The following is a 16,864-nucleotide window of genomic DNA, read 5'->3' as shown; positions in this document are numbered from 1 at the left end:
TGATTGGTAGCACTGTGCTTTGTTGTCTTGTGTCAGCTGTTAAAATTCCTTAATGCTAAGTCTTGACTACTGTACATGCTTACTTCTGAATGGGTTTGTGCTTTTCTTTACATGATTGCTTGGTCACAGATACGCTTTATGAAAGATTAAGCCAAATTTCCTGGATTCAGTTGGTATGGCACTGATGCCTGATAAATTACTCAAAGCATCCTCTTAGTTTAAGTATGTGTTTGAAGCGCACATAAATTCTTTTGCACTGAATTGTCATTCTCTAGGCAAGAATCTAAAATGCCTGTTCTGATGCAGGTATATGAAGATGCTACATTTAACTTTGATCTATATCTTGAATTCTTGAACTCAAATAGCCAAAGCAGGAAAGAAGTAGCAGTACTATACTCAACTGCTGTAACTGTATACAAAACTGTTCTGTCCCCCTTTCCCATCTATTCTTGCATCCTCATGGCAGTGACAGCATCTCTCCTGACAGTCTCAAAGATTTATATGAAGGTTTTGTTGGCTTCAGCTGGCTGAAATGAATTTAGTGTTCCTCTAGAAATGCAAAAAGGGGTCTTTTGCCTCTTAGAAGTTTCCTTCAGACTTAATTCTCACAAGTCGTCTTTTGGTTGAAGTCTTATCTCTAGAATTAACTTCAGGACATGAGTCTTTTTCTAAGGAAGGAGAATCTTACAGTTCTCTTTCATCCATTAACTTGACCAGGTTAACCTATTGAAATGCAAAGTTTGGGAATGATTGTATCTTTGGAGGAAACAGTTACTTCTGTTGCAATTCAATAGCATATTAACTCTTGAATATTTTGATTATAAACACTGAGTTATTTGAGTTGTCTTAATTGAAAGCAGGTGAAGGATGCATGTACCTCTCCCCAAGATCTGCTGTGGTTTTGCTGCTTCAGGGGCACATGAGAGAGCTTTTGAGCCACTGTTGGTTTGAAAGTCAGTACTGTGGAAGATGTTGCCTTAGTGAGCTACTAGTAACCTGGAATAACAGCAAGTAAATAATTGCAAGTAATCTTTCTCTTCCGAAGACTTTTGGAAACTAGTGTAAATACAGTGTACTGTGTTGTAATGGCATATGTTGGTTTCATGCTTTGAATTCGGAATCTTTCCAGGATAAAAAACGATGCTCGTGAGAGAAAAGTCTAGTGGAATGATACGCAAGTCATGGAAATCTGAGTTGCTGAGAATGCAACAAAGGCTTTTGACTTTTGAAATGCTAAGGTTTCCTTTTGTCAGTGAGTAAAGTGAGCCTCTGTGTTTCTCTTACTGTAAAATCTGAGGACTACTTGGTGATACAGATAGGCAAGTGAGGAAAAGTAAAACTTATACGCTAACTGTATTATTAGAGTGAGACACTTCTAAAAGTAAGAAGTCCTGCTGTAGTTGCAGTAGTCTATTATAAACAGTCTGTCTCTAAGAATATCTCTTCTGGGTCTTAGGGAGTTTGGATCCTTTAGTTTGTATAACAGTAGGTTTTTGGGGGATGTATGAGTGTGACTGAGCAGAAGATACTTTATTTTTTTATTTAAACTTTAAATGCTTCTAATTAAGCAATAATATTTTAAAATGTGACAGCAAAGTCCAGCTGCAGTAATGAAACTTAATTTATAAGGATGCTGATCTTCTGGGAGTATGTCATGTTGTTTCATAACACAAATACACTGCAGTTACTTTGAAACCTGTCAGTATGTTTTCCTTAATGTGCATTAGGTTGGCACGTCTATGGTCTTCTGCAACGTTCTGATAAGAAATACGATGAAGCCATCAAGTGTTACCGGAATGCACTCAAGCTAGATAAAGATAATCTACAGATCTTGAGAGATCTCTCTTTGTTACAGATTCAGATGAGGGATTTGGAAGGATACAGAGTAAGTGTTCTCTTTTAAGCATTTCCATTTATTGCTGTTTGCATGCTCTTGTTATTCTATCCAGTACTAAGTCTTATGTTAGTAATTCTGTTGCTACTTGGTTTTGCTGTTTCAAAAGTGTTTTAAGCTCTTTGTTTAGGAAAGCATGGTAAGTATTGCAGCAGAGTTCTATATAATGTTGAGAACAAAACTAAAGTGCAGTTATTCAGTACAATTTGATTTGCAGGTCACCTTGTAATACTCTAGTTCTCAACTTGTTTTTCGCTAAAATAATGAAAATGATTAAATTTAAAGTTTAGCAAGTAGGAGTACTTACTGTGCTGTTAAGTACTGCAAATGGTGGTTTTGGTGAAGGTGTGTTTTGTGAGAAATACACTATCATGTTTCCCTTGAGTATGTTGGAAACTTGCCCCATGATGATTGATTTCTTGGACCCAATACTGATGTTATAAATAAAACCTTAAAATTTGTCTAAAATCAGAGTTAGTGGTTTTAAAGTGACTGAACTAATTTGGCTGTGAAATGGAAAAGCCCTGCTCCTCTGCTGTATGCTATTTCATGTGAAGCAGAAGGCTGTATTGTGGGCTTTGGTGCTAGTTGATCTCATTCATTGAGAAGGTTGAATTTGCTAATGCAAGAAAAGGGAGTGACTGATTAGGGGATAGGATTTGTCTCAGGAAAGGGGATCTGAGAAGCGCTGCAGCAATTAAGTATGAGGACCTTGTGCTGGGAGGAGAGTGGGACTGGTCTTTCAGTGTCAGTGAGCAGTTTTCCAGTGGGAAGGCATCTCTGAGATTTCAGAGCTCTCTTTTGGAAATAATTTAGGCCCTTAAGAGGTAGTCTTGAAAATGACACCTCTTGTGTCCCAAAAAATAAATTTGATGCTTTGTACCATGACTCCTGTATTGAGGACGTAGCTCCCCATGATTTATGTGACAGAAACATGTTGCTTTTCCCCCTGCTGTAAGAATTTAAAAAATTGTCCAGGGCTTTTAAAAAGTCTTCTAAAGTATAAGCTGTGCTGGTAGTAAATCATCATAAAGGTGATGTAACTTCTTTTGTTTTGAACGTCTGTTACTTTAAAATTCTTTTCTTTTACTGAAGGAGACAAGATACCAGCTACTTCAGCTGCGCCCCACACAAAGGGCTTCCTGGATTGGATATGCCATTGCATATCACTTACTAAAAGATTATGATATGGCCTTAAAACTACTTGAAGAGTTTAGGAAAACCCAACAGGTAAGACTCCCTGTTCTGGAAAGAGAAACTTTTCTGTATAAAAGATGAAATCTGAGGAATGAGTTCTCTCTAATTAGGAACTAGTTAAGAATTAGGAGGAAATTTGTTAGTTTGGAGGTTTCTGCTTTGAGCAGAAATATTTCCAGAAGCTTAGCAGCTGATGCAAATTATACAGGAATACTTTCCCACTCTCAATAGGCTCTTAGGAGTTGAGTTTATAAGGGTAGACTGACCTGGAGCAACTGAGGAACTTAATGTTTGTGAGGCTTGTAGCTAAAGAAAACCTGTGATGATCCTGTCCCTTTTATACTAGTAAAAGTAAAGTCAATTTTCTGAAGTAAAGCTTCAGAAAATACTATTCAGTGTTGAATGTGCTTGTTTGCCCTTTCTCCTGCCATAGCCTAGAGGCTACTACATCTCCACAAAGAATGTGAAAATAAACTTTTGTGTTAATTGTATGCATATATATATTATGTACTTAAAATTATGTGTTTGGTGTCAAAGTAACAGGAAAGCACAGCTGAAATCTTCCAGAAGATGTGGTGTTACTGACATTTGTTGGAATAAATGGTACAGTGCTAAAATTGTTGAGTATAACCTTTCTTCAAGAGAGACCATTTACTTACTCTGTTACTGGTAATGCAGAAGTTTAAAGTCTGAATTAACGGAATGGATCTGATTATTCTGTAACATGGAAAGAAAACCCATGTTTATAGATGCATTTGGTTTGGGAGGCATGCTGGAAGTATCATGTGCAGATGATATCACCTAACCTGTAGACTTTGATGTTTTCTAACAAAAGTCTTACATGCTCTCTGAGACAATTGCATTTGAGGTGTTAAATGGCCAGAATGATGCTAACTGTAAGAAAGGATATTAATTGCTGGGAGGGACCAGTGTTTGTGACTTGATCCTGTATCATGGTCAAACAAAGGATGTTACAAGCCAGGTGTATATATAGCTTGATTATTTCAGAAGAGCTGTAACTTCAGTGTTGTATAAAAACTGACGAGTTTAAATGAAAACTGGATCATATTTTGAGTGTTTGACAGCCAAAAAGTCATGGTTCATGAATGAGTCAGTAGGGCCCAGTCTGAGTTCAGTCTTGAAATGACTGTCAGAATTAGAATAAAAAATAGATGGGAAAAACTGCAACTGAAGTGTAAGAAATCAATATTTCCAAGGGCTAAGAGGGCTTAACAATGGTGTTGGGCCCTGGGAGAGAATAGAAGTGATACTGTTAATGTTGTTTTTTCTGAAAGGTTGTGCACAGATATACTTATTTGAGGGCAGTCACGATGATATGCTCTCCAGTCTTGTGACTAAGCCAGATTTAAATACCATCTGCCATAGATGAACATACTAAGTTAGCTAAGTCTGCTGTGCAAATTATCACAGTCTTAAATCTCACTAAATCCAAAGAAAGTCAAGAGGATTTCAGGCTCATGCCTTCTTTTTTTTGTTGTTGTTGGGTTGTTTTTGTGTGTGTGTGTTTGTAAAACTGGAAATATTTTGGAAAGTTCCATAAGTAGCAAAATGGTTTGTACTTGAATGATTATCTGTTTAAGTGTTGATTAGCATAACATCAGTCCCTTGCAAATGGTGGAAAAGCTGGTTATGCGTTAAAGGACAGAAATATGCTACAAATATCAGACCAGTAGTGGCAAGCTTTTCCTCCTTTTTTTTTTTTTTTTTTTGAGGTGGTAGATACAGTTAAATGGAATATTGCATTTTCTTCCCCAAAGCACTAAATATAAGATGACATTAGTTTAATATCTCTTGTAAATAGAGAGAATCCTGTGCTAGCTCCCAGAACAGTGCAGGGCTATCTAGAGCCCCAGCTGCTGGAAGGGTCAATGTATTGGGTCCAGAACAGTCAGGAGCCACACTTTGGCTCTTCCATACTAGTTCCCCAGAGTACTGTTTGTGCAGTGTCTGGATATTTAACAATCCTGCACTCGGAATAGTTGAGTTCAGGATACTCAGGAGGTACACTTCTTGCTTACTTTACGTTCCAAATCTTCTCTTACCCTGTATTTTTTATGCATTCCTCCTCAATAGATGAAATTCTGTGACTGTCTTGATAGGATACTGCATGTGACTGATAAAATGGTGGCTGTGTTCAAGGTTTAAAGTAGGGTTGGAAGACTGAAAAGTTTCCGAATTGCTAGTGAATGGGAATCATCAACAAACTGATGCTTTCAAGGAGTTTTATGGCAGTGTGTACTGCCCACCATTATTGTTAATGAATAAGGAAGCAAATGTAACATTACAAAAAATACTGCTGTTATAATAATTGGTAACTGGCAATGTAGGGTGATCTCATTAACTTGCTTGAATTACTTAGGCAGCTCTGTCCATTCACATGTGAGTTAACACAGCCAAAACCAAGCAGTAAAACTTAAGAAAAAGATCGAGGAACTGTCACGTTAGTAATTGTAGGTGAGTATCTGAAGATGCAGTATTACTGAATAATGGAACTAATCTAGCTACAAGCTGTTGCCAAAACCAGCAGTCTGACTTTTTCCTGTGTGCTCCTACTGCTTCCTTGTGCAGCACTGGTTGACTTGCGGAGGGCTGGTTCAGGAAGCCAGAGTGACAGAAAAATAATCACTCTTTTGAAGGATTGATTGGCTGAACTGAACAACTGTGAGGTGAGAGTGGAAAGAGGAAGAATAATAATAGAGGGAAGTGAACTGCCTTTGTTGATCCAGGCTGCAGTTAGATTGACTTGGCTTATTGTAAAATAGTCCCTTGGGGCCAGCTTATGGGTGAAAAGCAAAAACCACCCTTATTTCTGAGAAGCAGCAGGGTTTTTCTTTATAGAGTACTGATTACAGAGAGATCAAGACTTTCTGATAACCCTGCTTTTTAAAAGTTAGAAAATGAAAAGAACAATCTGGAAAGACGAGAGGGCTGGAGCAAATGCTGTCTAGTGAAGGGCAGACATTCTCTTTGTTTACTGTAAGCAGTAAAGAACTAGGTGGTTCTGGTACAGTTTAGATACTTATTTAGGGAAAAATGAGTGCTAGGAAGATTGTTCAGTAGGGAAATACAAAGGAACAAGTAGTGGCAGGAAGTTGAGCAACAAATTCAAATGATAAATCACTTTTTGTCACTGACAGTTTTATTCTAATGGCTGAATTATCATTGGAAAAGGTGAATTTTTTCACTTCTACTGCATTCAGATCAACATTGCCTGTCATATGAAAGCTGCAAATTAGCCAGATGAACAATATTTCTGTCAAAACCAGGTTGTGAGGTTGAATGCAGACATCACTGCCTGTGCTGTCCAAGTTAAAATCAAATGATGTAAGAGTCACTTCAGAATTTAAATTTTTGGACCTAAGGTGTAAAACAGCTATGCAGTTTGTTCTACTGCTGTGTATCCCATTTTTCCTTCTTTTTTTCCAGAACAAAATTTTTATTTTTAATTCTTATTTTAGTCCTAATTTCTGCATCAGGCCCACAATTACAGATATGGACAGAAAACCTGGAGTTTTGGGGGTCTGCTCTTAGGTATGTTATGGCTGCATCTTGTCACATTCTCTCAGTGACAGTAATGTTAGGGCATCTGTGCTTGTAAAGTTGGTTTCCTTTTTTGGTTTTGGTGGTTGTTGTTTTTTTTTTTTTTCTTGTTATTTTTTCCAGGAGAGGAGGAAATTTGTTTTGAACATAACTGAGTTCAAGGCAGAGCTGGACATGGGGTTGGAGCTAGATGATCTTAAAGTCCTTTCCAACCCTAACCATTTTATAATTCTATATTCAAGAATCCGGGGGAGGGAGGAGTAAAGGTGTATTGTGCAGCAATAACAATGGAATGCACAAAACTTTTCTAAGAATATCTTATTCTTTACAGGACAGTCTGATTCTTCACATTAGGCACTTGTCTGCTGATAAATTGTACTTTTAAATCATCATTAGTCTGAGATTTCAGTATCTCTTTAAAAATGAACTTTTCCTAAAAGTACTTTTAAGAATGGCCTTTTAAATGCAGCAGCAGTAAGTCCAGTATCTTTCTGATGGATTTGCCCTATGTGTAAGCGGGAGTTGATTATTTTTTTTTGTGACATTGCATTGTTTTTGTTAGTCCTGCCAAAGCAAAAGAGCTACAAGAAGGCTAATTGATATGTTTCTTGTCTTTTTTATATCAAGTTTTAAGGGGTTTTGGGGGTAATTTATGTTTCAGAGATTTAAAATGAAGTAATGATGTGCTAAAGAGCTATGCTACCTGTGGAATTTAGATACGTGTACTGTATTGGAAGGAAGGATATTTTCATGGAGGAAGTAAAGGATGAAGAACTAAACCAGGGCTCTACAGTTTCAGTTCTTTGGTATTGCAGTAAGGATTGACAGGAAGACATGCTTTAACTCTTAACCCATTGCAATTCCCTGTCAGTTCTGTTAAAGCAGTCAAAAACACTTTCCAGGTCGCGGTATCTTTATTAGTGACTTCCAGTGTTTAATATGGTTAAAAATTAAGGTGGAACCACAAATGGAGGTTTGGATAGAAGATATATATTTTAAGAAATGGGTAGGACTTGGTGCTACTCTAGTACATGCAAGGTCTTTTTCCGTTAGTCATCATCTGTTATAATATACTAGTAGTTACTAAAAAATACTTAAATGCAGTTATTTTCAGCCCCCAAACTGATGTTCATTGTCGGATACTCTCTTCTTTACAATGTTTTTAGTTATGCCGTCTTCCATAACATTTCTATCTAAAAGGAAATCTTCCTTCTAAAAAGTCGCTGTACTGGAAAAGCTGCCTCTAAGCATTAAAAGAGCATGTAAACAGAAATGTTAAATCTCAGAATTGATGTGTTTAGCAAGGTCTAGAAGTAGTGGTTTAGGACAAGATTATTTTAATATGAATGTTAATTTCAACCAGTTTAATGTATTGGGTTGGATTTTTTTTTTTGTTTAATTTCTTAGTTCTTTAATGAAGACATAGGAAAAGCTTTTCTCAGGGGACAAAAAAGTAAACCATTTGGTGACCAATGTGACTTCAGAGTGTTGTTTGCTCAGAAAGAAGCAAAGTGTGTGGTGTCATGGGAAAGAAAATTAATAATGTGTAGTAAGCTCAGTGGCTTCTTAGGTATTTTTAATAATAAAATCATGTTAGCCTATCACTGTCTCTCCTACAGTTCCTATTGAGGCAGTATATTTCACATAGTAAACTTATATAGATATACTGGGCATTATCTGCAGACCTCTTCATCTGGTCTCAGATCCTTGCAATTTACTTGTAATTGCAGTAGCTTCTGTGTGTATTAGTGAAGAGCATCTGGTATTAAGATTAATTGTAACTCTGGCAAGATTTTTTCATTGCCTAAATACACTTCAGGGTGTTATCCCTAAAATTAAATAGTTCTGAATGTCATTCTGTTCTAGTGGCTCGTGTATCAACAGCAAGTGGAAGGCCCACTAGTTTTACTGTAGCTAGTAGACCGAATCTTAGGTATCAAATGGCAGCAGACCTCAAAATCATTATCTTTGCTTGAAAATACTCTTAGCATGGTTATGCACTGTACGTTGTGGGGTTTGAAGTGTAGTGCAAGAAAAACTTGGTTAGAGAGAAATAGTTTAGATTCTGTCTGAAAAGTTCTAGCTGTCAAGCTATGGCCAGTATTTGAGTGGTTCATTGCTCTTGGAAATAGTAGTTTGATATAGAATTTTTGGTATGCTGAAAATGAATATTGTGATATCCCAGCAGTCTGCTACAGAACTTAGGTCAAAATTGTTGTGGAGTACATGAATCCTTCAGAAGGAAAAGATTACCAAGAGCTTTGCAAATTTTATTGAATTGTATGAGAGAAGGAAAGGCAAACACAGGGATTCTCTTAAACTGTTCTCTAACAAAGGGTATCCTGAATGAATCTAACTTGATTATGAATAATGGGAGTTTTTCATTTTGAATGCTTGGTTGAGTATATAACTATACCTGATGTATTCCATAGACTGAATCTTGTGTTCTGGAATATTTTGTACAATTGAGCTACAGGTAAATGTTAACTAACCTATTTTTTTTTTCTTCCCAGATTCCTCCTAATAAGATAGATTATGAATATAGTGAACTGATTTTATATCAAAATCAAGTGATGAGAGAGGCAGATCTATTTCAAGAGTCTTTAGAACATATAGAGACTTATGAAAAGCAAATATGTGATAAATTAATAGTAGAAGAAATCAAAGGTAAGTCATTCTTCTTCCCTCAGCAAATTTTGTTCTAAATGTTTCAGCTGACGTTCAGATATGATAAAGCAGTACGAGGGGAAAAAAACATGTTAAATCTTTAATTTCAACATTACTGTAGGGAAACTGTTATCTACAATTTTGTGCTCAAGTAATTTGCCCTGTTGAAGTGGATAGTGGATGCAAGTAATTCAGCTTGAGGGGAGTGGAGCACCTCCTGTATGAAGATAGGCTGAGAAAGTTGGGGCTGTTCAGCCTGGAGAAGAGAAGGCTGTGTGGAGACCTCATAGCAGCCTTCCAGGATCTGAAGGGGGCCTATAAGGATGCTGGGGAGGTCCTCTTCATTAGGGACTGTAGTTATCACTACAAGGACAAGGGGTAATGGGTTCAAACTTAAACAGGGGAAGTTTAGATTGGATATAAGGAGGAAATTCTTTCCTGTTAGGGTGGTGAGGCACAGGAATAGGTTGCCCAGGGAGGTTGTGAATGCTCCATCCCTGGCAGTGTTCAAGGCCAGGTTGGACGAGGCCTTGGATGATATGGTTTAGAGCAAGGTGTCCCTGCCCATGGCAGGGGTGTTGGAACTTGATGATCTTAAGGTCCTTTCCAACCCTAACTATTCTATGATCCTATGACACAGGAACATAGGAGATTTTGGGTACTATTATATTGGTACATACTAGAGTAGCTTTCTATAAATCAGAGCTATTTATAACCCAGTTTTAATATCAAAGAATATTATTTGTAGTACAAGCACTGATTTTTTTTTTTAACTGACTGAAATATTCTTGTTTTCTTGAGCTTTCTAATACACTTACATGTATTGCCTTACTTAAGAGAATACTGAAGTTGACTTTGTTAAAAATAAACCACAGTTGTTTTGTGAATTTGAAGTACTGAGTTGTGAATGTGCACAATTATGTAGTGTAATAGCCCATATTCTTCCTGCACAATTGTGGTGGGTTGACCCTGGCAAACAGGTAAGCTTCATACAGCTGTTCACTCGCTTCTTGCAGCCTCCCTTGTCATGACAGGAGAGAGAATAGGAGCTAAGCAAGAAAACCTGTGTCTTGAGATAAAGATAGCTTAAGTGAAAAAAATAGGAAGGGAAAAAAAATCCCCAAACAGATGCCAAGGTGATGCAAAGGCAATGACTTGCCATATGCCACAAGCAGGCTGATGCTCAGCCAGTCTCCTAGCAATGGCCACCTCCCCAAACACTCCTCCTTCCTCCATGTTTATTACTAAGCATGATGCTACATAGGATGAAATACCTCTTTAACCAGTTTTGGTCAACTGTCCAGCTTGTGTGGGTTCACAGCTTATTATCATCCTAGCCTGCTTGGGTGGCAGAGTGGAGTTAAAAAGCTTTGATGCTCTACAAGTACTGCTCAGCAGTAGCAAAATCACTGGTGTTTTATAAATGCTTAGTCACAGATCCCAAAACACAGCACTGTGTAAGCTGCAGTGAAGAAATTAATTCCATGCAAGACATACCTGGTAGAACAATTTACTTAATGGCAAACCAGTGTGACTTAACTGGTTAAAAACTGGTTAGTTGATGTGAAAAATGTAAGTGTAGTTAAGTGAACAGCTTGGTAACAAGCAGCTTAGTCATGTGTTGGAGTCTTTGAAGGAGGAGTTCTTTGTTTCATTGATAATCTCAATAACTATTTTGAGTACTCAGATACAGACATTCAAATAATCTGTTTTTGCGGGTGCTAAATACTCCAAACTGTGTTGTGCTACATGTGTGGTAGCTTCAAGTAGCACTTGTAATCCACAGTAAATGCCCTTGGAAAAATAAATCTCACTTTTTTGAGTATCTTACATATGACTAAGCCCCAAAATTTTGTAAACTTTGCTGCTAATATATCAGTGTTTTCTCATGTAACTCAGTTCTTTACCGTGTTGTTTTTAGGAGAGATGTTGCTGAAGTTGGGAAGGCTGAAAGAAGCTGGTGAAGTATACAAAGAGTTAATTGAGCGCAATGCAGAAAACTGGTATTATTATGAAGGCTTAGAAAAGGCCCTACAACCTAGTAAGTTACATGGAAGATACATATGATAGAGGATATACTTAAACTTTTTTTTGTTGTTACTGTTTTAGATTTAAAAACTGCTTGGCAGAAGAATATTTACTTTCTAATCATGGGTATGATATGTTGTTTTATCCATTTTAAAATGTTTACTGGAAAAACTTGTATGACTGAAAGTGCTAACAGCAGGTCTTCCTCTTCTTGGAGCTAAAGGTGGTGTTTGCTAACACACTTGCACAAAAAACATTTCTTTGCCATGCATGAATTTGGAAACCAAATTGGAATTCATTCCTGACTACTGGCTGATAGTCAGACCACTATCATACACCACAATGTAAGGCTGTCATTCTGAAACTTGTTTAGGTGGTACCTCTTTCTACAGGCACATAGAGAAATAATCAAATACCTGTTTCAGATGGCCTTTTAAAGATAGGCCCTGCTCTTTGGAGGAGCAGGTCATAAATGTGGTATTTGTTATTCTAGTTCACTGCTGTTGTGTCTTTCAGGAAAACAGTTAATTGTTTGGGATGTGTTGTTTTGGTGTTTTTGTTTGGGTTTTGGGGGTTTTTTTGTTTGTTTGTTTTATTACAATATTGCAACAATTTATACTGTAATAAGTGTTTGGCAGTGGTAACTTTCCCAAGTGTTTACTGTTATGCAGGAATGTTTTCCTTGTATTTCATTGTTCACTAATTAGTGGATGTTTTACCGGAGTTATTCTGATGACATCATAAATCATAAGCCCACACAAGATATTACTGGTAGATATTATAGCTGCATTATATTTCTCAGTCAGCTTTCTAGAAGAAACTTTTACAGTGGGTTTCATAAGGTCTGGGAATATGGCTTGTGATTGTGAAATTACCATTATTTCAGTTGTTACTCATGCAAAGAGTAGTGTTGCCCTTCAAATAGTTTTCCTGCTGTATCTGTAGAGTCAAGCATTGTGATTGTCTCCAGAAAATAAAATACCCAAGAGCTTAATTATTCTGTTTTGATATGTTTGTGACAATGTGTAGTTCTTAACAAAGAACCAGTCCAGTAGTTTATCTTGAAATCTTAAAATCCTATGTAGATTAATACTGTACTAATTTATAAAACTAATAATGCTACTTTATTTTTTAGGTGGTCTTAGGACTATTTCCTCCCCCATGGTAAGTTCTGGAGCTCCAACTTGTGACTTCAATTAGGGATTTTGTATGCTTTAGTTCCAATCCAAACATCATTTTAGTTTAACTTTTAGAACTTTACATCTCTTGGAGCCACTGGATAACATATTCCCCCCCCTTCCCCAGCATCTGAGCTCAGTGACAGGATAAAATTGTTTTTCTTATGAAAGGAAAACAGATATATTAAATCTGTGTTGTGTCTAATCTTGATCTGTAAATTCAGTTGTATTTAAATTACTTGATGAATATAATAAAAGAAAATTGATCTTAATTATGTGAAAATGACATTCCAAAGCAACAGATTAGTTTTATTTAAGTTCTAACCACATTGGAGCTCCAAAGCATATTATGGGGGAAAGGGGAGGAGTGGGAAGAAAACCTTTAAGTAGCTTTATTGTTAAACATTAAGATATAAAGAGTACAGGTGCGCAGTACTTACACTGGCAGTATTGTGCCCTGGTTTTGCTGCCACCAGACCTGTAATAAAGGCACACTTGTATACCGTGCTGTTTGTATGCCTGTGATTTAGAAGTGCAGTATATTTTTCTGAATGCTTTAAGTATGTCTGAAATGGATGCATAGTGAAAAAACAGTTAATTGAAGCTATGAATGTCAAACTATGTAAACAGGTCTGGACAACATGTAACTGAAAGAAACCTTGCTCTAGTACTGTATGTTTGAATGTGTGAAGTAATCGTACTGTTTGCAGTTTATCCTTGCAGTGATTAATGCTCATAATTGTGTATGGTACATAGAGCGTTTTCAGTACACACTTTTACACAATAATGCTTATGATTAACTGGAAAAAATAGCTTGAAATGTCTAAATTGTTTCAAATCCAAACTGTGTAAGAAGTCTAGTTAAATTAATTCTCACCATTTAAAAACATAATAGAAGAACAGATTTTTCTCTTTCACTTATATCTGTTATATTTACTGATAATAGGCACTTTAGAAGAGAGGCTTCAGATTTATGAAGAAGTTAGTAAAAGACATCCCAGAGCAGTTTCACCTAGAAGATTACCTTTAAACTTTGTTTCAGGTAATAAGTTGCATATCTGTTCTGTATTAGCTTTTTTATTTGTTTTTTTTCCTTAAGTTTCCATCAGACTATTAAATGTACATTTAATACCTATTTGTATGTGTACACAAACCAGATGTACGCACTTCTCTTGGAACAGACAATTATTTGTTACATTTTATGAGCTGGAAGAGTTCATGCACTTTAACATGGGGATATGAACTATGTAATGTTTGTATTGATGAAACTACAGTACAGAATGGTATATAGATTGTAGGAGTTCTTCTGCATCATTTTTCTGCCTCATATAATTTAGGAATTATAAGTTAAAAAGGAAAGGGTATAGGTCACTCGAATTCCAGGTATAGGGGTGTGTGTATATAACCATGCCCCTTTTTGTATCTTTAATATACATATGTATATATATTAACTTAAATTCATAAACATTGAAACCAGGTGTAAGTGATGCATATGACAATTACATTAGCATAGGACTGAGGAATTTTCCTAACAGTTTTTGTACTTGATATGGTGTTTTCTGTACAGCAGAAAGTATATTTTTAAATGACTTTGAATATTTTGAGTGTACAACACTGTTGTAGAACCATTAGAACTTAAATCTACAACAGAAACTTAATTTGTGCTGACAGTTTAATAATAGGAACAAAAAAAACCAAGGTCTGCAGTGTGACATAGCACAAATTATATTATTTTTAATGTCATAGCTAAGTTTTTCAGTGACTGCTGTTTCAAAAGTTGTACTGAAACACAGTGCGCAGATATCCTCGGTTCTGGAGTGAACATATATGTACTTCTTAAAACAGCAAAGTGTGATCTTCCAAAATAGAAGGAAGGAGACTAAATGAAATGATAAATCCCATAAAATATCCACCTGGTATTTAGGTGTCTAACTGCTGTAACTCCAGTAGAAAGCCTGTGGGAAGAAATACAAAGTACACAAGCTAGGTATCAAGTGCCATGAAATTTTGAAAATTCCCAGTGTATCTACTTATGCTCTTGATTTCATGATGTTAGTTTTTATTTAGCTCATTTACTGAACACCACATTTCTGTAGCAACAACATAGCTGTCCCCTTTCCTGTTGTTGCTCACGAGTCTGAATGATTTTATGCAGTAAGAGCATATGCACAATATAACTGCTTCATAATAGATTTAGCCCTGAAGTTAACACTAGTGCGCCTTAATCACATGTATTTGTTTCTTTCACTGAACAAGGGCGAATTTTAAGGCAGTTCAGCTCCATTTGAAAAGTTAAGTGACAAGAAAATGTTTTTCTTCTGTAATAAAATTGTGGCTATACATTCTGCAGAACACTTCTGTATATTTTTAATAGTAGCGTGTTTTGCTGTTAAATTAATTTCACATTGTTTTGCACTGGGTTATCATATCTGACAGTATAGTTTCACACCTAATATTCATTTAAATAGAAATGTTTGTTAACAAGGATTAGTTGTTCCTGCTGCAGCCATAGTCTAAATGAAAGCAAAATTCATTATTGGATCAGTTGAGAAAAATCTCTTTGTAGGCTTTCTGCAGTGCTTCATAACAAGTAAAAATTTTCCTGAATTAAAATTTGTGCTTCTGTTAATCTGTTGAGGTTTATCAGTCATGGATGTATAAAGCTGGGTTTGATCCCCTAGAAATTCATGTATTTAACAAATGATTTCTTGTGTGTTGAAGTTCAGCACATAAGAATTTTTGTTAGCAAAACTTAAAAGTGAGAATGTGAAGGTGTAGAAACAAACTTTGTTTTTGCAGAAATGTATGTGGACATGTCCAGAGGAAAGAATTATTTTGTTAAAGGAAATTGTTGTTCTAGTATGGCTACTGACCAGTTCCTTGCACCCAGCAGAATGGTTGATTCAGAATTGGCTTAAAATACTCTGAAGGGCAGTCCTTCGTAGACCTTACCATGCATTGCATTTTACTAACCTTGTGTTTCATACAGATCAGTTCCTTAATCCAGCTGGAAACCACCTTTCTGGAGAAAGGCTGTTAATTTTCAGACTAATCAAGGTGGGGGGGGGGGGGGAGCGGGTTAGAATCTGTCTGTCCAGTTTCATACTTGCTTATGCTGCTCTGGATTCACTGTTCCTGCTGTGGTCAGGTCTTTTCTGTACCTCAGACTAAATTTTGAGCTTGGCTTCCTGTTAGACATGGGTGCCTAGCTGTGTATATCGCTGTGTTCTGCAGTTTTCAGGCTTTGTTTTAGACTGTTTTGCTTTCTATGGATAAATATGTGCTTAATGGAAACTTGAATCTTGCTTTTCTAAATTCTGAATTACAGTTCTTCTATAAAAAATATAAATTAGAACAATTCAACAGAATAAATTACAAGGTGGACTTCTTGTCATACAGTGAAGCTTCTTGTAGTATGAGAAAACAACCTTTAATACACCTGTAATAAAACGTGTTTATGGTCCAGTTATGATCCCCATCCACAGGTAGTACGAGTTTCTATATATGGCAGTTTATTTTAGTACAATGAGGCAAGTACCCAAGTTACTTCTATTAATCTCAGTAACTGTACTGATAACAGTAAATGTTGGACAATTAAGAACTGGTGGAAGTACATAAGAATGTTATATTCAAAGCTGTATCTTAATTTTCTGACATCTATAAAATAACCTGTTAATGATTCATAATATGTTCTTAATGAATTGGAGTTTATTTCAATGGCTTTTGTGTGTGTGTTAGCCTTGTGTAATGTACAATTACCTTGCTTAAAGACTTCTCGAAGCTCACAGCACACTAGGTAGTGAAGTGTAGCAATTTCATCCCTATGCAAAGGAAACAAAACCAATTAAAGAAACCAAAACAACAATGATAAACACCCAACAAAACTAAAACAACTGAAACCAATCACTTTTCACGAATAAAAGCATGAAAAACCAACTGTTTTCCTGACTACATACCTTCTCTCTGAATTCCTACCTTTTTTTTTTTTTAATTTGGAAACAGCGTTTCTCAGGTGCCATGTACTGCAAGTACTGTGATTCTTATTTGACAACATAATTAAATGATATATTAAGCTTTCTGCCATTATATTTTAATAAAGATGATTCTAATACAGTGCTTACCCTTCTGAAACCCAGTCTTCTGTTTCTGTTCAGAAACAATCATATAATCATTAGAAGTCATGTCCTACTCATAAAAAATAGGACTAAAAGAGAGGTAGAGGGTTCATTTCATCCATCCTTCTTCCTCAGAGCAGGATAATTTATATCTGCATTATTTCTAACACACATTTGTCTTAACTTAATCATGAACTCTTCCTGTGATGGAGCTTTTACAAGAT

General features: G+C 36.2%; 1 protein-coding gene across 3 annotated transcripts in view; it reads left to right on the top strand.

The window, feature by feature from the left end:
• The window catches only part of NAA16 (N-alpha-acetyltransferase 16, NatA auxiliary subunit), a 63,280-nt gene that overhangs the window by 17,495 nt on the left and 28,921 nt on the right, over positions 1-16,864 (top strand). For all 3 annotated transcript variants that reach the window (XR_009728595.1, XM_061374264.1, XM_061374265.1), the window contains exons 4-8: positions 1,728-1,885; positions 2,990-3,124; positions 9,166-9,319; positions 11,241-11,360; positions 13,472-13,567. Coding sequence is in view for 2 of the 3 variants with exons in the window: in XM_061374264.1 (XP_061230248.1) it covers positions 1,728-1,885; positions 2,990-3,124; positions 9,166-9,319; positions 11,241-11,360; positions 13,472-13,567 (663 nt within the window). In the remaining variant the exon portion in view is untranslated. The remainder of the gene's footprint in view (positions 1-1,727; positions 1,886-2,989; positions 3,125-9,165; positions 9,320-11,240; positions 11,361-13,471; positions 13,568-16,864) is intronic.

The sequence above is a fragment of the Neopsephotus bourkii genome, unplaced genomic scaffold (genome assembly GCF_033783945.1).
Source record: "Neopsephotus bourkii isolate Nb327-2 ecotype Australia unplaced genomic scaffold, CSIRO-AGI_Nbou_v1 NB_1637, whole genome shotgun sequence".
In the NCBI taxonomy this organism is placed as follows: domain Eukaryota; kingdom Metazoa; phylum Chordata; class Aves; order Psittaciformes; family Psittacidae; genus Neopsephotus; species Neopsephotus bourkii.
The sequence above is the reverse complement of the archived record's forward strand: the minus strand, read 5'-3'. Positions and strand labels throughout refer to the sequence as shown.